The sequence below is a fragment of the Protopterus annectens genome, chromosome 7.part1 (assembly GCF_019279795.1).
Source record: "Protopterus annectens isolate FY-2018-M chromosome 7.part1, PAN1.0, whole genome shotgun sequence".
Classification (NCBI taxonomy): domain Eukaryota; kingdom Metazoa; phylum Chordata; order Ceratodontiformes; family Protopteridae; genus Protopterus; species Protopterus annectens.
The window spans coordinates 463925129-463950971 of NC_056740.1; the positions used below are offsets into that span (position 1 = coordinate 463925129).

At 40.9% G+C, this 25843-nt stretch overlaps 1 protein-coding gene across 1 annotated transcript in view; it reads left to right on the plus strand.

The window, feature by feature from the left end:
• The window catches only part of LOC122807830 (zinc finger protein OZF-like), a 196169-nt gene that overhangs the window by 451 nt on the left and 169875 nt on the right, over positions 1–25843 (plus strand). Inside the window, exon 2 of the mRNA XM_044078928.1 lies at positions 7765–7891. Coding sequence (XP_043934863.1) covers positions 7765–7891 — 127 coding nt within the window. The remainder of the gene's footprint in view (positions 1–7764; positions 7892–25843) is intronic.

Sequence of the window (25843 nt, forward strand, 5' to 3'; positions counted from 1 at the left end):
GCTGAAAAGTATAGTGAGAGCTCTTGCTGAATTAGTCTCATGGGAATAAAGAGATGTTTGATTACACTTTGGGAGTAAAGATTGTCACATCAGACTGTGAGAGGGAGGGTGAATGTTCTCCTGGACAGTGCAGGTATGGGTGGGCAAAGAGAAAAGCTCTGTTTTACTTGGGGGGAGAGAGAGAGTATGCGTGTGTTTTTGGGGAGTTAGGGGTCACAGTCAGATCAAGTTGGAGATTTCTGTTTGAAACTATGACAGAACTCTGCAAATTGGCAGAGATGTTTACATTAAAATACACACACACAGATACATAATCTCAAATCCCTGTGGTAAAAGGGCTTTTTGTGTCTATGAAATAGTCTTCCAGGTGAAACACAAGTGCCATACACAAAGTGCACTTCCATCTCATGTGAACAGTGTGTATTCTCATCTTATTGTTGTGTTCTCATCTGTTACAGCTTCATTTATGTTTTGTCCTGTCAGTAACATGGAATTGGTGTCTCTGTATACTCATTCTGTGCTAGATAGTGAATTGTACTGAAGTGTTTCTTAGCTGTTGTACTTTATCAGACGCAATTTATATGGTTGTACTTGTATTGCATTTTGTCACAGATTGCCTTTCTATGTATTGGTTTGAGCAACTTCTGCTAATTGTGGAACTGCTTCACCAAAGACGATATTGGAGCATTTACTGCTCTGCGTCACTCTTGGTGGTTGGGGGAGCAGTACAAGCCTGTGGGTTAGTACAATTTGCAAATCGTGGCCAGTAAATACATTTAGTAACTCGTTTCTTCACTTGTTTCCATTTATAGCAGTTTATTGCTTGTGTACTGTTAGCAGCCTCCGGAACCATGGTAAACTAGCTACCAAATTCAAAAAAGGATGCACACTGTAAAATTTTATTGTTATTTATTTTATTTATTTTACATTTGTTGACCGGGCTAGTCTAACTGGATACATGTCCATTTTCAGTAGAGGCCCGGGGAGATAAGCTCCAAGACATAAACAAAGAGATACAACTATAACAACAATAACAAGTAGGACAAAAATATTTATACAACAGTAACATATGCAGTACAACATACAGGTTAGCATAGAATATTCAATGCGGGCAAGAATGATAACAGTGTATTTCACAGGTAGAATGCATTATACAGGTAAAATAACTGTATTTATTTGTTTATTTGACATTTGTTTACCTGGAAAGCCCAACTGGGTATCAGCCCGTTTTCAGTGGAGGTCCAGGGAGAAAAGCTCCACAGTACACATTAAACAGAATTTAAAAAACTGAACAATGGTTACAAATATTAAGATAACAACAAAGTAGTATAATATGTGAATACAATAAAATAAAAAATAAGCAAAATAGAAGGCAGGCAATAAAGCTGACGACACATTATATACAGGATAGGAGAGGGTTCCTAATATGCACGTTACATAACAATGCATGAAGAATGTATAACGGAATAAGTAGTGGATCATAAAAGGCATAAATTATATAGCAAGCTGCTTTTAGAAGAGAATCTGGACTATTTAGCTCCACTAATTGTACTGCAAAATGCAAGCTTCACTGCACACAGATCACTGCTTCTCTATTCTCAGCCCAAAACTTTGGAATCTATTCCTATCTGTAAGAAATATCAACATAGCTAGTGTTCAGGCACAACTAAAAATAAATGCCAGTGTTATTACTCAGGCTACATTACCTAAGCACACCATAGTCTCTCACTGTATAATATGTTTCTTATTCTCTATATCCCTCTAACTGTATATCAGACGTGCATAATATCTGATCCTCTTGTACATAAGTGTATATAACTTCTCCGTACTGCATAAGGTGATTTCAGTTTCGGTCAGCCGTATAATGTAAATAGTTTCCCGTACTGGGTGCTTAACATTACTAATCTTGTTGTTGCTTTACTCTAACGTTGTCGACACATGGTATTGTGTTGATAGTCTGTATGTGTTAGCTAAATGTTTCCCCAGACTGAGACTGTCGTTGGTCATTTGTGCTCAGTGCTGTGCACCGGTTAACAAATTGGACAACTTGTGTTTTATACATACGTACATGTAACTGCAGATGATATGGTTGAGGCATACATTTATCACATGCCACAGTTTTTGGTAAATTTTGTTGGTGATTGCACTGGTAGAATTATATTACAGTCAAACTGCATCAATTTGACTGTAATATAATTGCAGATGTTATCCTGTTTCTCCACAGTTGTGCAACCCTGGAGTTAGTATATTTAATATACAGGGGGAGGCAAAGCAAAGTTTCTGGTTCTTTTAGGTGATGGCAAATGTAATATATTTGGTTCATTTGCAGTCCCCTTATTTCATTTTTTTGTTTCAGTTAGAGACCTGCTGATGAAGTTTCCCAATGTAATTTATGTCAATGAAAGTCCATCAGTGATGCAAAGGAATATAGTCAAATATGTACGTATGCATCTATCTGTCTAGGATATTCACTGCTTGTTGCACACAGTATGAAGCTTTTTTGTTTTTTTACTGCATGACAAAGTATATTTCAAATCAGATGCATAGCAAGGGTGGGGTGAAGAGGACAGCTGCCTTAAGTGCAAGGTGTTAGGGGACACTATCAGCAGATGCCAGTTTGCCGGTATTACAGTCCCAGCATTCATTTCTATTACAAAACAAATTACAATACTGGTTTTGCCATCGGGACTAAAGTGCTTCAATATGTCGTGTATTGTGTAAACTGTCGTAAGTGGTCGTCTTGCTACAGTTTTTAAAAATAGAACATCGGGAATATCACCAGGTGCTAGGTGAGCAAGGTATGGCTCTGTTTTAAACTATAGTAGAGCAGACAGTCAGAATAAATCTGCTGAAATAACTGGCAAAATGTTTGTAGCTCATTTAAATGAGGCATGAACATGCAGCTGCAGTGTCGTCTGGATACCAGAATGAATGCTCGTACCACCTTCATCACCTTGGTGGTAAACATTCAGTACCGCTTGGGATGCAGTAAATTATCTGTCCATTTTATGAATGTGTGCCATTTAACTCGGCGTGCAGTGGCACAAAATATTCTAGAACTGCCAAGTCTGCTTTGATAGGAGACAGTGAATGAGCATACATGATTCTTTTACTTACTAACCCACCCCTCAAACCAGTGTGTTTTTATAAAAGTGACATTTACTTGGCTCAAACGAAGATGCTTCAAACACTTGTGGTAATGAGTCTCTTATATTTCCGAAAGAGTTGTACAGTGAATCTAGTAGTTGTCGCCTCTAAGCTTCCACAATGGCTTTCTGAAATCTCTGTTCTATTCTTGCATGTTGGTAGCCAGTCCTTATTCGAGACCCCATATGATCATGCATACATCAGACGATTATTCTAGATTTCTAGAACTCTCTGTTAAGACCACAATTACTATGAGGATCTTTAACTACCCCTAAATTAACTGGAGCACTTATTCCTCTGACATAGGGGTACACCCAAGTATTGTTTATTCTACATATGATACACATGAATGTAAAACCTCTATGCACACTTCTTCCCTGGTCTGTCCTTCCCCAGTTAGGTCAAACCCTAAAATTATGGGATTTGCCTTCAAAATCATCAAAGCCATGAAAACAATATCTCTGAAGTTAACTACTTCAGATGGGCAAACTTCATACAATTGTATGATAAAATCTCAACATTCACCTTTTGACAGCATCAGCTCAGATGATTACATGGCAGTCAGCTTCACAAAGGAGTTCTATCACCACTTACACAAATGCATAAGAATTAGCAATCACTACCAGAGAAAAATACAGTGGGAAATAGGAAACCCTAGAGGTCTACCAACATAAATAAACTTTGCAACAAGAGAAAAAAGCTCCTTAAATTATACAGTAGCTTAAAAACACTCCTCATAACAAGGAAAATATAAAAATATTACTATGGAATTGAAAAATACCACTAGCATTTGTAAAGCAATCTATCAGAATAGCTTAGCTTCTGAAGCGGAGAATTAACAAGTCCGTCCTTCTTTAAGTACGTTAGGAAACTGGAACAATAACAAACGATACTTAGAGCTTATCCTAAATGGGACCACTCATTCTGATCTGATAGACATTGTGGGAACACACACTCTGATCTAATAGATATTGTGGGACCACCCACTCTGAAATATAGACATTGTGGGACCACCCACTCTGATCTAATAGATATCGCCAGTTTGCTAGCAAACAAGTTTAGTGCAAACTTCACTCCTGCAACATTTATTCAGTCAACATTTCCCAGAATCCTTTTGCAATCCGTAACATCTTCCTAAGTGAACATGTTTCATATGTGCTAGCAAAGATCAAAAACAGTTCCTGCACAAGACCTGGCAGAGTACCTGGATGTTTAATAAATAACCCCAAACATGGCGTCACCAAACCTTTCCTCAAATTGTTTAATCTAAACTTAGCCACATGATTTGTTCCTCAGTTATGATGCACAGCAGTAGTGCTGCCCCTCCACAGACCCCAAGAATTGTAGGCCCGTCAGCCTTGCAGGCCTGATCTGGAAAGCTAGGGAGCATATAGAGAAAAGCAGCTGTTGTACTCACTTTCCTCACTTATCTAGAGGAAGATCATTTTTTATTCAGGCATGTCCAAGGGTCAGCTCCTAGTGTTCTCTCCTGTCTGATGAATCTGGGCATCTTGGAGTAATGTAGAAATTGCCTCATGTACACAGACAACCCTCTTCTTCTACCACCCAACAGTACAACCTGTGAGAGATGCACTTATATAGCCAAACTGGAGGTAAAGCTCTCTCCAACCAAGACTGAACTTGACAGTCAAGAGGAGAAGGTAAACAATTGCACCACACTCATCACATAGTCTCACTAAATCTACACCACCAAAATCCACACATAGTAACACAAAAACATTTGCGGAGGCTCCCAATAATAATCTAACTAAGCAACATAGACCTCCAAAGCAGAAATGCAAGTAACCTCCATCCCCCAACACAACCCAAATGACACATAGCCCACAGACTCAGTGTGCCACTCAACCACAGCCAATAAGGCAAAACAATGTACCCAACACACTAGTCATAGGTGACTCTGTAGTCAGGCACACTGATGTCCCACTCACCAGGCTAAACAAGGAGAAGGTTACTGTCAGCTGCCTGTCAGGTGCCAGGATCTGCCACATAACCCACGCACTCAGGTCACTCCACACCAAGTACAAATATGACTCTGTCATTGTCCATGTTAGTGTGAATGACCTGAGACGTACCTCCCTGGACTGTATGAAAAGAGACATGGAAGATCTCTCCAATCTTGTAGCCCAGGCAGGTATGACCCTAGCCCTGAGTAGCATTCTGCCATCGCCCTGAATGATACCGCAGTACAAGGACAAAATGATTGATTAAGCTTCTGGTGTCATTCTAAGTGGATCCAGTATCTGTCTGCTTGGGATGACATGGTCGACAGACCACGATGCTTTGCCACACATGGCCTGCACCTGTCGCCCCTGGGATTCTGGATACTGGCTAAGGCTCTTGCTGCCCCTATAGTGCCTTTTTTAGGCAAGGTTCAAATTACAAATTCACCACCATAACAGGAACAGGCAAGCAAAAACTGAGGGTAATGCTACTCAATGCTAGAAGACTAAATCTCAAAATGCACTCACTCGAGGCACTCCTTAAAATGGAGAACATGCATGTGGAGCGTTTCTCCCCGGGCCTCCGCTGAAAACAGGCTCTGTGGAACCTAGTCGGACATTTCCGGTCAACAAATGTTAAATAAATAAATGAATAAAATAAACTCATCGGTTATGATATCTACTATATCTGTACATATAAATGTAGATAGATCTTCTGTGTGTTACTTTATTCATTTGTTTACCAGGTCAGCCAACTAGAAGGGGTGACCTGCGAGTGCTGTCTGGTTTCGTGACTTGCTCAGAGTCGCACAGCGGGCAAATGAAGGTGGAAGTAATCAAATGCTGTACCCTGGGCACAGGGAGCAGCTCACTTACAGCTTAGCGGTTTACTCCTCTGTGCCGTCAGACAAGATCTGAAGATACATTTGTTCCATTGTATGTAGCACTGATTAAATCATTATATAAAAAAAACGCATTGGGCTAGACCATCAAAAGTTTGGCTTCAACAATCAGAGGTGCTGCATTTTAAATTTCTTTGAGAAGCTCCCACAGGCTGTTGATAGTGGTCATGCTGGTCATACAATGTGGCCGTGCCCGAGGGTTTATATTATATTATCGCACGCTTACAAACGTGAACGATAATTAATCGACCCCGTGTAAGTGAAAGCTTGCAATGTCGAAACCTCAGAACAGCGAGGAAAAAAATCATTGCTCCAAAAAAAAAAAATTACATAAAGTGGGGGGGGGGGTTGCTCCTCACACACCCCCACGTGGGGGGCTGTGCCCTCCCTACACCCCCAACTTAAATATACCAACTCTGAGATCACACTACAGTGCCGAAAATGGCAAAGTAACAGAAGCGGCCAAGCAAATTCTTTCCCAGGGAAAGAATTCACTTAAAAGCCGCTTAGCTATTTTGCCTTTTCGTTCTTTTACGTTCTATCAAGACGCATTCGACAAAATGTGTCTGCAATCACGTAATAGGAACCCTTGCCCTAGATGTCTAATAAACTGTCTAACAGACCAAGCCCACATAGTTCACTTGGCAGATGCCTCCTATGAAAGTGCAAAGGTAACTAGCAGGGTCCTCCAGGACTGTGTAGCAGGACGCATCCTTTTCTGCATTTACTCCTGTGATCTGCAAACTGAAAACCAGGACCTCTGGTTAAGTAAGTCTGTAAATGACTGCAAACTGTGTGTAATTGTAAAAACCCATCTGACACCACTATTCTTTAAGTAAGAATTTATCTTGATTAATACTTGATGTATTGACAATGGACTTGAGATGATACTAAACTTCTTTTTCAAGTTTAGTTTACTTGTCAAGCAATCCCATCACTCAACATATTGTATAGACGATACTTCCGTTGCAAATGAGAATGCAGTCTGGGCTTGGGTACCAAGCTTGACACATCCCTCTCCTTCAGTCACCATGTGGTAACCAAAGTCAGAAGATCCTTCAGAAGCATAACTGATAGCCAAGGGTATATTACCCACCTCTAAAGCTGTCATTGTTCCCATGTATGCAGCACTTATTAGATGAATTATAGAGCACAGTTTCCATTTTGGGATGTACCTCACACTCAACATAACTAAGAGCTGGAGAAGCCACAGTGCTTCCTGGCTAAAGAAGATGTTAGGCTTAAAGATTCTGAATTAACAAAAGAGGCTATAAGCTCTATCCCTTTACACAGTGCCTGTCAGACTATTGAGGGAGGCATTAGGGACCTCTGTGATCTCCTTTCTCTTTACAAGTCTAACAGCACAGCAAACACCTGGACCAGAAACGTAAATCTCCACCACCAGGTAGCTTGATGGTGATGGGGTGACATAAACGACACAGTGCTTCCCCTTTCTCTGAAATAGGCTGCTCCTGCAGGTTATTAGCATCCTTCTAACAAAACCTGGATAATTGGATGGTTTCCCCTCCAGTTTGCACCAGGAATAACTAGCATAGCCTTCCTTCAGAAATGGGGGTACAGTCTGAGGGTAGGTATTCGGAAGATGCTGACGGTTGCAACACTAAACTGCCTTGAATCTCCTATGAATCCTATAAAACAAATTTAACAAGCTGTTAACCAACTTGGTGATACTTTTTAGAACCAGCTGTCTTCTGAATTGAATGCATACAGTAAAAGTTTTTATTTACTTTCAGGTGCCAGAAACATTTGAAGATGTTGCCATTAAATTTTCAGAAGAAGAGTGGAAGATGCTAAGTAAACAGGAGAAGGAGCTACACAGAGAGGTGATGGTGCAGAACTATGAGAGCATGATTTCTGTGGGTAAGTTGGGAGATTGTTACACTACTGTCCTTATCTGTGAGGAATGTTTTCTTTTATTTTGCTAAAATGATCTTACAAGAAATCAAAGCATAAACCGTTTATGATATTCTTTTTCAGTGTCATTTTCCACTTCTGAGAACTGAACTCTTTTGTAAAACTGCATTAATCTTATCCATGTGTAATCCTCTATTTATCTGCTTTGTTAACAGATAACAACTAGTTAAAAGTTAACATTATCATCCTATGACAGAAGGGCTTTAATCTGGTTAAATGATTTCCTTAGTCACGCATTTGTAATTTATTGTTATTGGAATCAAACTTGGGTCCGGGTGATGTAATTAATTATCTTCTTAATTAGTAAAATACTACAATGTCATCGTGCTGGATTCTGCTCATTAGTGGAGTTAAGACTCGCAGTGTATTTGAACTGTTAAAGCTGATGTATTTTCTCATAGGCCAGTTTTTGTTGCTCTTTCTGGGGAGAATGCATGTATTATGGGTGGGATTCCAAAGTCTTACACTACATTACCCCAGATTCTGGAGTAATTCATATGCTCGTATGAGTTACTAAGGTAATGGCCCTATATCCTTTTTAAGCTTAGCCATTCATCCCCCAATTTTCCCAATAATACATATCCAAGGACTAGAATTGCCTTGGTATATGCCTGTGCCTTAGGGCATTTCAAGCTGCCTCAGTTCATGAGGGGCACAGATGATAAGAGGTTGTGAATTTATTGGTCCAAAATTGTAGTTGAATAGCCTTAGGGAAGATCTCTGCTTCCCATGAACGAAAAGTCTGTTCCAAAGAAGGGGTGATCTCTGAGACACATGCTTGTTCCTCCAGCATGTTTTGTTTATGTTACAGACAAGGTTTACATCCTTAGATCAGGTAATTCTTATGGTGTTTGTTTTAAGAATGTGTAGCAGATCCATAAGTGTGGAATCGGAGAATGCCTTGGAGGTTGGGCATAGATCTCCCGTCAGTAGTCTGTAAGAGACAGAGAATAAGGATAGGGGTTTGAGGCGGTCTGCATAGGACATGTTATTTATACCCTGTATTCATTTAATGAGAAACCTCTGTGACCACTCCAACTGTTGCAAATGCCTGGTCAGGTATGTGCCAAAGGGTGCATTGTACTCTATTATTGATCTAATGAGAACTGAGTATGGTGAAACTATGATCTCCTTAGATCTGGATGCCATGCCCTTACTTATAAACTGTGGCGTATAGAAGGATTTCCTTACCACCGTGGATACATGGTGATCATAGTTTGAGTTACTGTCAACCTGAGTTCCCAGGTCCCTTACCAATATGCCCACTCTTAGGGGAGTGTTATTAGTGTTGTAAATGCAAGGGTGGTCGTGTTCCCAAAAGGTATAATTATCCCTTTTTTTGCATTACATTTTAGGCCATGGCTCTAACACATGTTATTTGTCTGAGTCCTTCCCTCCTGGAAGATATTTGGGGGGAGTCATTGATTGCACCCAGCTTGCAGTTGTCAGCAAATTTGGTCAGCCAAAGGCCCTCTACATTTGCCTTGACTTCAGAGAAATATATTCCAAGCAGAAGAGATCCTAGTACCAAACCCTGTGGGACATCACTAGAAACAGGCCTCTTGGTGTAGGTGGATTCCCATACCCTAACTTCATGTGTTCCGTCTGTAAGCCATTTAGCCACCCATCAGATGACATAAGGATTTATGTCTAAATTTGTGAGTTTGGCTGTAATACCTGAGTGAGGTACTTTTGCCAGGTCACAGTAGGCAGTATGTGCCATTTTGCTCTCGCCCGTGGCTTTAGTGACTTTCTCGAAGAAGTCTGCCCGGTTTAATAGGCATGACCTCCTGTTGAAGAAACCAAACGGGGACAGATCCAGTGTTTGAAGATTTTTCCATTTCTTTAATAGGTCCAATGTAATTCTTTTCATGGACTTTCATGTAAGACTAGTCAGACTTATGGGTCTGTAGTTCCCTGGGTCTGGTGATAGTCCACCTTTGTGTAGAGGGGTGATTGTTGCAGTTCTCCATTTCCTAGGGATGAAGCCTGTTTGGAGGCTGTGGTTGAATAGAGATTCTTGTGGGCTTGACGGGTGATGTTTCAAGCTACTTAGGACACATTCTGAGATAGTATCAAGACGTATTGATGCTGTGTTTTTAGCATGGGAGAGTGCAGTGAGGACCTTTTCTTTAGTGATAATTGGGGGAGAAAAGTTATAGGGTATTTCCATGGGGGTAACTGGGGGTGAAATTGGAGTTAAATTTATTGACTATCAAATTTGCTATATCCCTTGGTTTGGTATGGGGATTTCCATTTATTATTAGTTTAGCATACTGTTGGGTGTTCCCCTTAAGGTTGCGTACATAACTGAAAAAATGACTTATGGTTATCCTTAACCTGGGAGGCTATTTTTTTTCGAAGTTGGCTTTGGTGGACTTAGTCCCCAGGATTTATTGCTGATACTGAGGGAGCTTTTTGTCCTTTTGGGCAGAGCCCTGCCCTTCCTCTTTTGGACAAGATTTTCTTTCTTTTGTTGTGCAACCTATTTATACTGGGGGTACACCAAGGGGGCTTGTTTTTGGAGTTTGTCTCAAGTTTGTTTCAGTTTGGTGCTGCCGTTTCTAAGCAGTTATTTACATCCTTGTACAGGGTTTCCATAAACCCTTCCATATAGGTCACAGTGTTCTCTGAGTTGGGGGGTTGGAATTTAGCTGTGCCATTGCTTAATAAGAGGTAGGTAACCTTGGGAATTGTGGTTTGATCTGACCATTGAGGACATTGAGTGGGGGTGCAACAGTAAGACCAGGATATTTGCACCCGTAGCAGGTGTGCAGCCTAGCTGTTAGTGATTGCATTTACAAAATCCAGGAATCTTTGAACCTGCATGTTAGTGGTTGTGTGTGTATGTGTATGTGTATGTGTATGTGTATGTGTGTGTGTGTGTGTGTGTGTGTATATATATATATATATATATATATATATATATATATATATATATATATATATATATATATATATATATATATATTGGACATGGTCAATTGGTGATGTCAGATTTTTGTAATTAAAGGTGCAATGAAACAATCACAGATCAGGTGTGGTATACATGTGAATTACAGCCCTAATAATGCAGATATATGGATGCTGTAACATATGCTGGCTTTGCTTATATCACTGTTATATACACACACACACACATATGCTTGTCTGAATGTATGTATGTATAATATAGAGGGAATTATAGTGTGCATGTGTGTGTGTGTATCTAAATAATATACTGTAGATAGATAGAGGTGTGTGTGTGTGTGTGTGTGTGTGTGTGTGTGTGTGTGTGTGTGTGTGTGTGTGTGTGTGTGTGTGTGTGTGTTTAAAAAGAACACATACGCTATAACTGTTATTTGTCCCTCGTTTACATAGCCACATAAATACAACTACCTGTGGATGGTACAGGTACTCAACTTACAATTAATGGCAGTTGTGGACAGCAGACAGCTTTTTATGTCAAGAAAGAAACCTACATATGGACAACATACTTGTTTCGAAAACTATGCATCAGTGTCCACAAAAAATGGCCAACAACAAGCATTTCAGTGGAAAGAAAATATCAGACATGGATCTAATGGAATATAGCATAATAAATTAGGCAGTTCTATAAGTAGACGTACTAAATGAGGCAGTTATATAAGTAGACGTACTGTAGTCTCAGACAGCTGTGCCATCTCCTTATGTAGAGCTAGTCCTGTATAGGTGTGTGTTTCAGAGTGCTACTAACTTGTATGGTGGATCGGCTGCCATAGTTTGCTCTTTAGCACCATACATCAGTAATGGACCCCATTAGTGTGCATTGTTTCACAATCTCAGGAACTGATACCAAACAGAGACAGGTTTGCCAACTCTCGCTGAGTCTGAAACTGAAGTACCAGAAATTCACAAGTCTTTACAGGAAAAGCAGGTTTGTTAATGTTGGTTTAGAGGGATAAAGACCTTACTGAGACCAAGGCAACTTGGTTTTGATTATTGGCCCAAAAGCACCATTTACAGCTGCTGTGGGAAGTAATGAGTGATGAGGGTGTGCCTGGTCATCCCTCTTCGAGAATCATGGGGATAAGAGAGAACCGACCAGACCTCTGCACATTTACGGTCGCCTTTTGGAGTACTTAGGCCCCTAACCCAAAAGTATCGCGTGGCACCTATCCTACACGGCAGCCCTAAGACGACCCTCTCCTGTGCGAATGCACACAGCCAGTTAAGGCAACTACACTTAACCTGCCTAGCCCCTAACCCAAAAGTATCGCGTGGCACCTATCCTACATGGCAGCCCTAAGACGACCCTCTCCTGTGCGAATGCACACAGCCAGTTAAGGCAACTACACTTAACCTGCCTAGCCCCTAACCCAAAAGTATCGCGTGGCACCTATCCTACACGGCAGCCCTAAGACGACCCTCTCCTGTGCGAAAGCACACAGCCAGTTAAGGCAACTACACTTAACCTGCCTAGGTAAAGAATCTACCTTTCTCACAGCATTTTTACAGACTGTTTAGTGTCAGGCACCAACGGAAAGACCACGGACTTGTTTATTCTCCTCCAATCTAACTTTTTGCTTAAAAACAAGCCATTTGCTATCTGAATTCTACCGTTAGTTATTTGCCACCTGTAAACTTAAGCCTACTATAATAGTGGACCTTTGACTAAGAGTAACAGTCTGCTACATACTATTAAAGGCGGCTACCTTTTGAAGAAGGTAAATCCTCGGCGGTGTAATCCCCGCTCCCAAGGTTTCATTACACCCCCGCGGTGTTTCCGCCGCGTCATTTTGTCTAGGACCAGAACCGACCAGACCTCTGCACATTTACGGTCGCCTTTTGGAGTACTTAGGGTATGTTACAGTTGATTCCTACCCTGCGTTGTCTTTTTTCAACAGTTATTTCCAACTTAACCAAGGTTTGTTGTGGGTGCATCACTGTGTTACTAGCCTTGCTTGATTTGATGATGCAGTTGTTTGCTATGGAACTAATGCTTGTTTGTTGAGTTAATCGATGGAATGAGAGCATGTGTCATTCACAGTTGTGATCTAGCCAGTCGCTAGTGAAGCACGCTCATCCAGCCTCTTATACCTTGCTTTAGAAGTGTTTTGTTCTTGCAGTTGAACAACCGTGTTTGTTAATAAGTTCACTACCAGGGTTACTGCTGAAACGTGAGCGCGTTGTTAGTATTGCTCGCTCATCCTAGCTTAACTCTTTTGTATGTTTTGCATTCTTGACTTGACCTCCAGTGTAAAGTGTTTCTTTACATACTTAAGCTCTAACTTGTTATAATTGTTACCATTGCTTACGGTGCGTACTTCAGAGCACGCTCTGAAGGCCCAGTGGCGTAGCCTCAGCGACCCAGTATAGCACAGGTCGCCAAACAGTAAAATAGTAATATGTGATTAATATTCTGTAACTGTTTTACTCAGAAGAATAACGCCATTACATGTTTTATCTCAAACTGTTTAAATTAGCTGTGACTTGTGTACTGCTTGAATCTTAACCATTCTGTACTTTATTTTCTCCTCTCAGCCCCTAACCCAAAAGTATCGCGTGGCACCTATCCTACACGGCAGCCCTAAGACGACCCTCTCCTGTGCGAATGCACACAGCCAGTTAAGGCAACTACACTTAACCTGCCTAGGTAAAGAATCTACCTTTCTCACAGCATTTTTACAGACTGTTTAGTGTCAGGCACCAACGGAAAGACCACGGACTTGTTTATTCTCCTCCAATCTAACTTTTTGCTTAAAAACAAGCCATTTGCTATCTGAATTCTACCGTTAGTTATTTGCCACCTGTAAACTTAAGCCTACTATAATAGTGGACCTTTGACTAAGAGTAACAGTCTGCTACATACTATTAAAGGCGGCTACCTTTTGAAGAAGGTAAATCCTCGGCGGTGTAATCTCCGCTTCGCCCTCGCTACGCTCGGGCTCGCTCCGCGCCCCACCCTGCCCCCTATTCCCACCCGCCCCCACTACCTCTACATTTATTTTTATCATTAGATCCATCCCTCTTCCCTCCACCCAATCGCAACAGTCCCTCTCCTGAATACCACTCCCTCACTCATCACCTGACTTTACTTCAAGGACTACCCCCCCTATCCACCCACCCTCAAAACTCCTTCATTAACACTCCCACCTCTCGCCTCCTAGTCTCTCTGTTCACTAATCGTAACAAGGCAGCTCACCCCCCCCCCCCACACACCATGGTAGGACACTCTTATACTAATCTTCCTCCTATAATGCTTCTACTTATCTCAACCTACCTGCTAACAAGTTATGATACCTTAAACCCTGCAGACGCCTACCTACCTAACAGTCAAACCTCCCTGTACTCCCAAGTCACCCTCAATTGTATTCATCCCTCTTTTTACCCAACTTCTAACAATAATCCCTACCGCTTCCACCTTACCCTCTCTTACCCAAAAACATCCTCATCTAGGGATTATCTCATACTAATTATTAAACTCCAAAGAATACTTGACCATTTAAAAAGATCCATAACTAGAGATGGTGACATCCACCCCAACCCTGGCCCCTCCATTGACCTAGGCTTAAACTCTGGAAGCACTCCTAGAAGCCCATTTGGCTCACTCCATATGCTTCACCTCAATGTACGAAGCATCAACAACAAAGTTCACAACTTACATGCTCTGCTAGAAATCCACTCCCCTGACATCATGTGTCTTTCTGAAACCTGGCTCAAACCTATCACCAAGGATGAGGAAATCATCCCACCTGGGTATAACATCCTCAGGGCAGATAGAGCTACAAGAAACGGTGGAGGAATAGCAGTTTTATTCAAGAACTCCTTGAACATTACCAGACATCCCCTTCAACCTCCAATTCTCCACAACCAAGAATTGATTGCCCTTAAACTAAGCCTAAATAACCAAAAAGGTATTAATCTCATAGTCACCTATTTACCCCCAGGGAACAACACTGAAATCCTTGAACAAACCCTCAACTGGCTTACCACCTTCTACCTACAAGAAACAATAATTCTAGGAGACGTTAACATTGACTGGTCTCTATATTCCTCTCATCCCAATCCTCTCCCAATTAACTTACATGGTTTTTCCCAACTTATTCTTTCTCCCACTAGAATTGGATATCCCCAACAAAAAGATAGTACCATCGACTGGATCCTTACAAACAAAGACCCTACCAATTATACCGTGGGGACCCTCCCCAACGACCTTAGCGAGCACCTCATTACCTTTATAACAAAACACAAATGTCCAAACACTCACACCCCCCCCAACCAGACTTGTTAGGAACAGCAAGAATTTCATCCCGGAACAATTTCTTGCAGACCTTAAAGCATGCAACTGGTCCATCCTAAAAACCCTTCCCTTAGAAGAGAGTGTATCCCATTTTAATGACACTTTCCTCAAAATACTCGACTCCCATGCCCCGAAACGACACATCAGAATCAGGGATCGTATCGCACCTTGGCTATCTAATGACACAAAAATAAAATTAAACTCAGAAACCTGGCATGGAACAAATGGAGGACCACTAAAACCCCCCTAGACCGTAGCAAATTCCTTCAGCTTAGAAACTCAACTAAAGCAGCCGTTACATCCGATAAAAAGCAATATTTCTATCACCTCCAAGATAAGCATCAAAACAACCCTAAAAAATTTTGGGCTGGCTTCAACCAACTCCTCCATCCAGGCAAATCTTCCACCCCCACACCAGCAACACTCATGGATAAAGATCCAAGTGAGATAGCAAACTCTTTTAATTCTTTTTTTACTGAGACTATCCAGTCCCTTGCCAGTCAGCTTACCTCTTCCCCCGCGGCCGCAACCACCCCCAAGGTTCCTAATCAACCTGCCTTCAACTTAGCACCCACCTCTACCTTCTATATCCGTACCCTTCTAAAAAAACTCAAACCAACCACCCTAGCAGCTGACCTACTTCCGGCAAAATACTTGCAAATAGCAGCTGATGCCATTGCTTACCCTGTATCTATCCTTATTAACCGTTCTATCTCTGAAGCCTCTATTCCCACTATTTGGAAAATCTCCTATATCATTCCTCTCCACAAAGGAGGTCCCTCCACTGATACATCTAATTATAGACCCATCGCAATTCTGTCCCCGCTATCCAAAATTATGGAACGCTGCATTCACAAGCAACTTATTACCCACCTTACCCATAATAATCTACTATCTAACTCCCAACACGGCTTTCGCCCACATCATAGCACCACCACTGCTCTCCTCTCCTTTGTTGACTCAATCAACTGCAACCGGAATAACAAATTAATTTCCTCTGCGCTCTTTCTTGACCTATCAAAAGCCTTTGATATGGTTAACCATAAACAACTTCTCCTCACACTGGAAACCTTCAATCTTAGCAAATCCACCATAAGTTGGTTCAACGCATACCTCTCTGGTAGAAAACAAGCGGTACAGTGGCAAAATATGATTTCAGACCTTCTCCCCACCAATATCGGTGTCCCTCAAGGATCTATCCTCGGTCCCCTTCTTTTCTCTCTTCATTAACGGTTTACACTCAGTCCTTCCCAATACCACCTGCATCCAATATGCAGATGACTCTACCCTTATTTGTTCTGACGTCTCTCTCACCAACCTTCATGCTACTACCCAAATCTGCTTCTCATTAGTTGAAAATGGTTCTCAGACCTAAAACTCCTACTCAACCCAACCAAAACCAAATTACTTTTATTCTTCCCTTCTCCAGCAATACCTCCCAGTCTACAATTTCCCAGCACCCAAACCCCTACCTTTGCTGTCTCTGCTAACAATGGCACCAAAATCTTTCCAGTCTCCCACACCAAACTACTAGGGGTGACAATAGACCACAAACTTAGATTTGACATGCACGTGAATCTCACCATTAAAACACTTAACAAGAAACTCGGGTCAATGTACAGGATTAAGAAATTCTTAACCCTCACACCAAGCTAACCATTGCCCGAACTCATCTCCTCTCCACCCTCCTATATGCCTCCCCTATATTCTCCTTCCTTCATAAAAAAGAGCTTAATAAACTATCCACTGCCTATCACCACATAGCTAGATTTATCACAGGTATGCCCTACCGTACCCACCATTGCCTAAACCTAAGAACACTAGGATGGTTAGAATTGCCTAATGTTCTGAAACTCAACCAGCTTACGGAGGCATTCAAAATCATTAAACACCCTGACAAAACTCCCTCTCTTAATAACATTCTTACCTCCTATTCAAATCTGTCGTCCCTCAGGTCATCCAAAAGTAGTCAAGTATTGACCATCAAACCCAACAACTCAGGAGGAAGCTCTCTATGCCAACTCCATTGGCAAGACATGGAATGCCCTTCCAAGCAACCTTAGACAAATGACCACTCTGGACCAGTTTAAAATGCACCTCCAAGCGTTTCTAAAAACCCAATGGTTATGCCCATGCCCTAACCCCGACTAATATCACATACCCTTGACCCCAAACGGCCTAGCCTAGCCACTTCAGAACCCAATTCAAATGGGAGCACCTTATAACCTTTACAATCCATCTAACCAACTCCTTTTTTTTCCCAGGATTACATCTTTTTTATTACTTACTGTTCTTATCCAATATTAGAAGTGTACTCAACATATTGTACTAAATGTCTAATTTCTATTGTATTGTTTGGAATATGTGCTCTTGTACCACTGTTCTTTGGAGCTTTTCTAATATTAGAAGTGTATTCAACATATTATACTAAATGTCTAATTTCCATTGTATTGTTTGTAATATGTGCTCTTGTACCTCTGTTCTTTGGAGCTTTTCTCCCCGGGCCTCCACTGAAAACGGATATGTATCCAGCTGGACTATCCCGGTCAACAAATGTAAAATAAAATATAAATAAAATAAATAATGTGCTGGTGTGAGGCAGGCTGTTTGCTCAGGCCCAGTAAAGACCAGAGCTAAGAAGTGTCCAGACTAGATGGATGTGGGTGAGTCACAAATTTAGGAGGGGGTTTGAATGTACCTAAAAAGATGTCAGTGTCTTAACAGTTCATAGTGTCCATCTGAGGAATGCCAGCATATATCGTCAGTTCCTCCCAGTACTGGGTCAGCCCATCTGAGCTAGTCTGGGAGCAACCACTGTTTCTCACACCTTGTCTTCATTAGTCCATAGCACCTGATAATGCTGGCTTGAAGGGGGGGATTAAATATTTGGTTGATGCTGTATAACTGCAGTATCATGGACACTAGGGCTTATAGGAGCCGCATATCCTCAAAAGCCAATGGGGGGGTCATTCTGACAGATGAACATATCTATGACACAGGACTTCTACAAGGTTACAAAAATGTGTAGGCTTTGCAGGTGTGTGTTGAATATTGCAGATAGTTAAAATACAGTAGAGTATGGTTAAAATACAGTAGAGTATGGTCATATTTGGCAATAAATTCAGGTCATCTGTACTAATTTGTGGTAGTCTGAGTTCTATAAGCCTACATATGAGATTTGGGAGACATAAACTGAAAGGTGAATATTTAATACAGCACATCGTGATTGCAACTGTAGACTCATTTAAGGACCTGGGTATATGGGTAGATTCAGCTATGAGTTTTTCTAATCATGTCAACCAATTAGCTAATGATAGTTATAGAACTATAGGTTGTATAAAAAGATTTATAAAATCTAGGAAATCTAAAATGATTAAGTCATTGTTTGTTAGTAACATTAGACCCAAACTTGAGTATGGAATAAAAATATGGAAACACTATAAGAAGACAAGCATGAGTAAACTGGAAAGAGTACAGCAGAAATATACCAAGGGCATCCATGGATGTGACAATTTAAGTTATTATGAAAGACTAAAATGTCTGAACTTGTACAGTGTCTCTTTCAGATATGTAAGAGGAGATCTTATTCAGGTATATAGAGCATTTAGGGACGACTACCTCTGGGAATATTTGGGGTTATCAAAAGGTACTAGAGAATCATCAGATAACCTATGTAGAAGATTCTATAGGAATGAGAAGTGTACTAATTGGTTCTCTGACAGAGTAGCTGATGCATGGAACCGATTACCAAATTACATTAAAGCAAGTACTAGTTTAGATATTTTTAAGAACAGCCTGGATACTTATTATGGGAACAAGTGTTTTGGTATATTGGCAAGCTAGAAGGGCTTTAATGCCCGTGCTTGAGACATTTATATGTATGTATGTGTAGTATAGTACTCATTGTAATGCAGTGTGTAACAGAAAGTTCATATTGGTTCATGCATATTAGTAATCCATTTACTGTAGACACAAGTTAACTGTAATCGTATGGCAGCATATCGCTCATAACTAGTACTAATAGCATTACTAAGTAGTTTGGCATATTATTATAATAAGCTTCATCATCCTGGTAAGCTGTAGCTCTGCATGCAGGGAACTGAGCAGTTATGATTAGCATATTCATAGGTTCATAGGTATTTACTAGGCTAACGACCACAATGGCCTTTTTAAGCCTAGCCAAGCATCCCAAATCCCTGATGAGTTCTGATACCCTTGATAAGTGTAAGCATGGGCCTGGGAGAAGAACCATTTACAGGTTACCTGTTTGCATCAGAGTCATAGGTGCCAAACCAGGGATGAATTTCTGGTTTCCCATCCAATTGTCCAAGTTGCACTTGAATTGAATTAGGGAGGAACTCTGCTTCACATGGATGGGGGAGCCTGTTCCATAGATGGGGTAGTCTCTGGGATGCATACCTATCTCTCCAGCAGGTCCTATTTGTATCACAGGCAAGGTTTAAGTCTTTAGAACAGGTAATTCTGGTGCTGTTTGTTTTGTGGATATGCAGGAGTCCATCAGAGTGGGGTCTGGCAATGCCCTGTATGCCAGGCATAGCTTTCCCCTCAAAAGCATGTAGGAGACAGAATATAGCGATAGGGCCTTGAGGCAGTCTGCATAGGGCATATTACTTATGCTCTGTATTCTTTTAGTGAGGAACCTCTGGGGACATTCCAGTTGTTAGATGTGCCTGGTTAGGTACATACCAAAGGGGGCATTGTACTCAATGATAGGTCTGATGAATGCTGAATACAGTGGAACAATGACTTCCTTGGACTTAAATGCCATACCTTTGTTTATAAATTGTTCAACATTGAATGATTTCCTCACCACTGTAGACATGTGATGATCAAAGGCTAAATTACTATCTATGTGTGTCCCTAAGTCTGTGAATACTGGGTCAACTCTAAGGGGTGTGTTGTTAATTTGATAGTTACCAGGGATGGATGATTTGCCAAAGGATACTATTATGCATTTTCTGGCATTTAGTTTTAGTCCATGGCTCTGACACCAGCTGTTGATCTGTGTCAGCCCTTCCTGTAGAACATTTGTGTCCGTGTGGGATTCAATGACGGCTCCTAATTTGCAATCATCTGCAAACTTAGCCAGCCAGAGACCACCGACATTGGCCAACGACATTGGCCTTGACTTTGAGAAGTAAATGCCAAAACGGTGTGGTCGAAGGACTGATCCCTGAGGGACTCGACTTGTGACTGGCCTCTTTGTAGAGGTGGATTCTCCAATTTTAACTTCCTGGGTCCTGTCTGTGAGCCAGTTGGCAATCCACTGGGTGACATACGGGTTTGTACCTAACCTCTTAAGTTTATCAACAATGCCCAAGTGGGGTATTGTGTCAAATGCCTTGGCCAGATCAAGACAGGCAGTGTGAATCATTTTGTCTTCATCCATTGCTTTGGTGACCTTCTTAAAGAAATCCACCAGATTGTATAGGCATGACGTGCCCTTGATGAAACCATAATGGGTTGGCCCCAGTGTCTGGAGGTTTACTATATCATTACTGATCATTTCCATTATAATTCTTTCCATGGCTGTGCATATAAGACTAGTGAGACTTATGGGTCTGCAGTTTCCAGAGTCTGTAGGTGGCCCACCTTTGTGCATAGGGATGAATGTTCTCTATTCATGATGCCTGTTTGCAGGCTACAGTTAAACAGCAATTCCAGAGGGCCGACAGATCATGTTTCGTGTTATTTAGAAGGCATCCTGAGATATTGTCTGGGCCCACTGATGCGGTGTTCTTGGCCTTAGAGCATTAATGACCTGTTCCAAGTGATAGGTGGGGAGTTATATCTGATGATATTTCCTGAGGGAAGGTTGAGGGGGAGAGGAGTAAAGTTGGAGCTGAATTTATCATACAGTAGGTTTGCTGTATCTTCTGGCTCAGTATAAGTGGCTCCATTTACAATGAGCTCTGAACACAATTGTGTATTGCCTTTGAGGTTGCGGACATAGCTAAAGAATGCCTGGTGGTTGTATTTGGCCTGGGAGGCCAAATTTACCTTACATTTGGCTTTGGTAGAGTTTATTTGTCCTCTGAGTTGTTTAGTTTGATGAGAGCACATTATTATCTGATGATATTTCCTGAGGGAAGGTTGAGGGGGAGAGGAGTAAAGTTGGAGCTGAATTTATCATACAGTAGGTTTGCTGTATCTTCTGGCTCAGTATAAGTGGCTCCATTTACAATGAGCTCTGAACACAATTGTGTATTGCCTTTGAGGTTGCGGACATAGCTAAAGAATGCCTGGTGGTTGTATTTGGCCTGGGAGGCCAAATTTACCTTACATTTGGCTTTGGTAGAGTTTATTTGTCCTCTGAGTTGTTTAGTTTGATGAGAGCACATTATTTTCTTCCATCTGTTATGCAGCCTACTGACTTTGTGATTCCACCACAATGGTTTGTTTTTGAGATAGTTCTGTACTTCCTCCTGGTGGGTAGAGCTGCCTCTAAGCAGCTATTAATATGTTTGTAAAGGGTTTCTTCTGTAAACAGTTCTGCATAGACAGCAGTATTCACAGGGTTATGGGGGCTTCAAATTTTCCCAGGTTATCACTTAATAGCAGGAAGTTAGCCTTAGAGTAATTCCTGAATATTGCAGGGTTAGCTGGGAGTCCAGGATTCATTTTTACTTTAAAGGAGACCATTTTGTGGTCTGATCTTTCCAGAGAAGACATTACACTAGGGGGTGTGCCGCACTCTTCCATATTAGTGAGAACCAGATCCAGTATGGTTGCACCTCTGGTTGGAGTTTGTGTTTACAAAATTCAGGAATCTCTGTGACTGTATATTTGGTGTCCTATAGGAGTTAATAGTGGGGTAATTAATGCCACCCATGAATATGGTACTGGGTTGGATGATGAGTGTTTCCAATAAGTTTAAATACATGATGTGAGAAATGCGTAATAGTATCCTTCGGGAAGTCCTCCACCCCTAGACCCCCGGTATCTATCATCTTGACAACAAACCCCTTACAGCTGACCCAGTAGTCACAGAGTTGAGGATACACATAGACAGTAATCTATCTTTTGACCATCTCGTGTCTACAATAGTGAGGAAATCATTCTATGGTTCGCACCTTATAAACAAAGGTGTGGCATCTAAATCCAAGGAAGTCATTGTTCCACTGTATTCGGTATTAATCATACCTATCACTGAGTACAATGCCCCCTTTGGTATGTACCTAACCAGGCTTATCCAATAAATGGAGCATCCACAGAGGTTCCTCACCAAAAGAATACAGAGTAAGTGAAATGTGCTGTGCAGACCACCTCAAGGCCGTATCCCTGTATTCTGTCTCCTACAGGCAGTTGAGGGGATATCTGTACCTGGCATACATGGCATTGTCAGACCCCACTCTGATGGACCTCCTGCATATTAGGAAAAACAAACAGCACCAGAATTACCAGTTCTAAAGACTTAAACCTTGGCTGTGATGTAAATAGGACCTGCTGGAGGGACAGGTATGTATCATAGAGACTAACTCGTCTCTGGAGCAGGCTCCCCTATCCATGTGAAGCAGTTTCTCCCTAACCCAATTCAAGTCAGGACTTGGGGACACACACAGGTAGTACTCTAGCCTTTGACCATCATGTGTCTAAAGTGGTGAGGAATTCATTCTATGTTGCGCAACTTATAAACAAAGGTATGGCATTGAATTCCAAGGAAATCATTGTTCCATTGTGTTTGGTTTTTCATCAGACCTATCACTGAGTACAGTGCCCCCTTTGGTATGCACCTAACCAGGCATATCCAACAATTGGAATGTCCAAAAAGGTTCCTCACTAAAAGAATACAAGATGTAAGTAAAATGTCCTGTGCAGACCACCTGAAAGCCCTATCCCCTGTATTCTGTCTCCTACAGGCTTTTGAGGGAAGATCTATGTCTGGCATACAGGGCACAGTCAGACCTCACTCTGATGGACCTCCTGCATATCCACAAAACAAACAACACCAGAATTACCCGTTGTAAGGACTTGAACCTTGCCTGTGATATAAATAGGACCTGCTGGAGAGATGGGTATGTATCCCAGACACTACCTTGTCTATGGAACAGGCTTCCCATCCATGTGAAGCAGAGTTCTTCCCTAACCCAGTTCAAGTGCAACTTGGACGGTTGGATGGGAAACTGGAAATTCATCCTTGGTTTGGCACCTATGTCTCTACTGGACACAGGTAACCTGTAAATGGTTAATTTCCCAGGCGCATGCTTACACTTCTCAAGGGTATCAGAACTTGTCCGAGATTTCAGATGCATGGCCATGCTTTAAAAGGCCTTTGTGGTCATTCGACTAGTAAACACCTATGAATATATGCATCTGTATCATATTATCGTATGATGTAAATAGCGAATGCTATTTCATCGTACCGATAATATAGAAACAACAAAATATCGAACAAACGGAACAGCAGATTTTTTCTCGGGGAAAAAATTTGCTGCTCTGTAAAAAAAAAAATTAAACTTCAACACAAATTTAAGTGGGGGGCTGTGCCCCCCCCCCACTTAAATATACCAACTCCGAGATCGCACCATAGTGGAGGAAATGGCAAAGTCCCTAAGATGGCCCACCAAATTTTATCCCTGGGAATAAATTTGATGTTCCATGACTTCACTGTTTTGCCATTTCGACAGTATCGGATCGACTAAATAGCGTTCGCTATTTAGTCCATTCGATAGCGTCATATAGACCCGAACATATAAAGACTTTGACTGCAGTACTTACTGGCCGATCAGAAAATCGAACAATAATGCTAGACATTAGAGTATCATTACTCGTTGTTCTTTGGAACATGCAGTGATGCAAAACCTGTTGTTTTATTAATTTTCTAAGTGAATTAGAGTCGTATTTAAAAAATGTCCCTAATCTGTGACCTTTGTCCCTGATTATTTATGACTTTGCCTTGAATCCTGAGTAAAGTAGTTAACTATGTTTATAGACTCTTGACAGGATTTAACTTGGTAAATCCATTGGGGACAACTGTCCCTGATTTTGCACCTAATGATTTTTTGTTTCTGTTAAATGACTGAGAATTACAGTAGATTAATTATGCAATTTATTAGAGTTTAATTTTTTTTTCAGAAAATACAAGTTGATTAAGTGAATTAGAAAAAATATTTAAAATTTGCCTCTGGCTTTGGGCCTTTGTCCATGTTATTTTTGGCTATGCTCCTGATTTCTTGAGAAAATAATTTGAAAACTGCTTCCATTTTTCAGGAGTGCCCTGCGAGCACTGTTTGGTTAATTGACAGAATCATATGGCATACCTCTCAGCTATCCCTGATTTTTGTCTCAAATTTTATCTCTGTCCCTTTTTGTCCTCCCTAAAACTGGTCACTTTTGTAGAAACGGTAATGAAACATTTAATAAAGAATGACGGTAGAGTTATAGACTTATTTTACTTTAGAAAATGTATATTAATTCATATTCACTTATTCTCTGTGTCTCAAGTTAGTAACACCAATATTTTTAAAAGTATCCTTGATTGTCCATACTAATATATATATATATATATATATATATATATATATATATATATATATATATATATAATACACACTAAATCACACCATTATTATTCAATTAACAGTAATTTAAATAATTTTAGAAACGCCACCTTATTAATTAAACAAGAAATTTCCAGTTGCACTCTGTATTCAGTCAATGGGGAATTAAAAGTGCCATATTTCAGTATAAAAATTGACTCTTTATACAAAAGTCTATCTTTTATTTTCGCATTACCATACTGACTAACATGTATTAGTTCTAACACCATCAGAGGCACCGGAAGCTGTTGAAGACTGGGTGGGGGTGACAGGGGCACTTAGTGATCTAAAAAGGGCAGTCTTTTACTACCACAACATAGGTTCACTTGGAGGACATTTTAAGCTTAGCCAGTTTCCATTTTGGTGCTTGAATTAACATTTCCTAATTGGTCTTTATTATCCCATGGCTGACTGTATGTTAGCCCTAGTGAGAGTAACTGTGATCATACCATAGATAATTTGTGGGGACCCATGTAAGGGATGCAACATTTAGGAGCTGCCTCTATCCATTAGTGACATGAGATGCAATCCTGGAGTACATTTTCTATTATCCATCCTTTGATCCAAGTTGCATTTGAATATGGACAGGGATGAGCTTTGTTTTACTTATTTCTCCACAACATTCAGTTCATCTCTCTACAACATTCAGTTTAGATACCTGGACTAAGTATTTCTGATGCCATTTGACTTGCTGATGTTCAGTAGGTCCATCTGTATTAGGTCAGAGGATGCCTTGTGTGCCAGACATGTCACCTCTAAGCACTCTGTAGGATACTGAGTATTGTGATAAATCTTTGAGGTGGTCCATCCAAGATGTATTGTTTACAACATGTATCCTTTTAGTAAAGTATCTCTGTGGATATTCTAATTGCTGCATGGGTCTGGACATGCCAAAGTGAGCATTATACAAAATGATTGACCTAATGAGGGCTTTGTAAAGGGGGACAGCGACATTTCTAGATCTAGTCACAATCAATTTGTTTATAAGCTGTACAGTATAGAAAGACTTTCTTATGACTCTGGGCACATGTTGGTCAAAAGTTAGGTCACTGTACACACAAGGTCCCAAATGCCAAA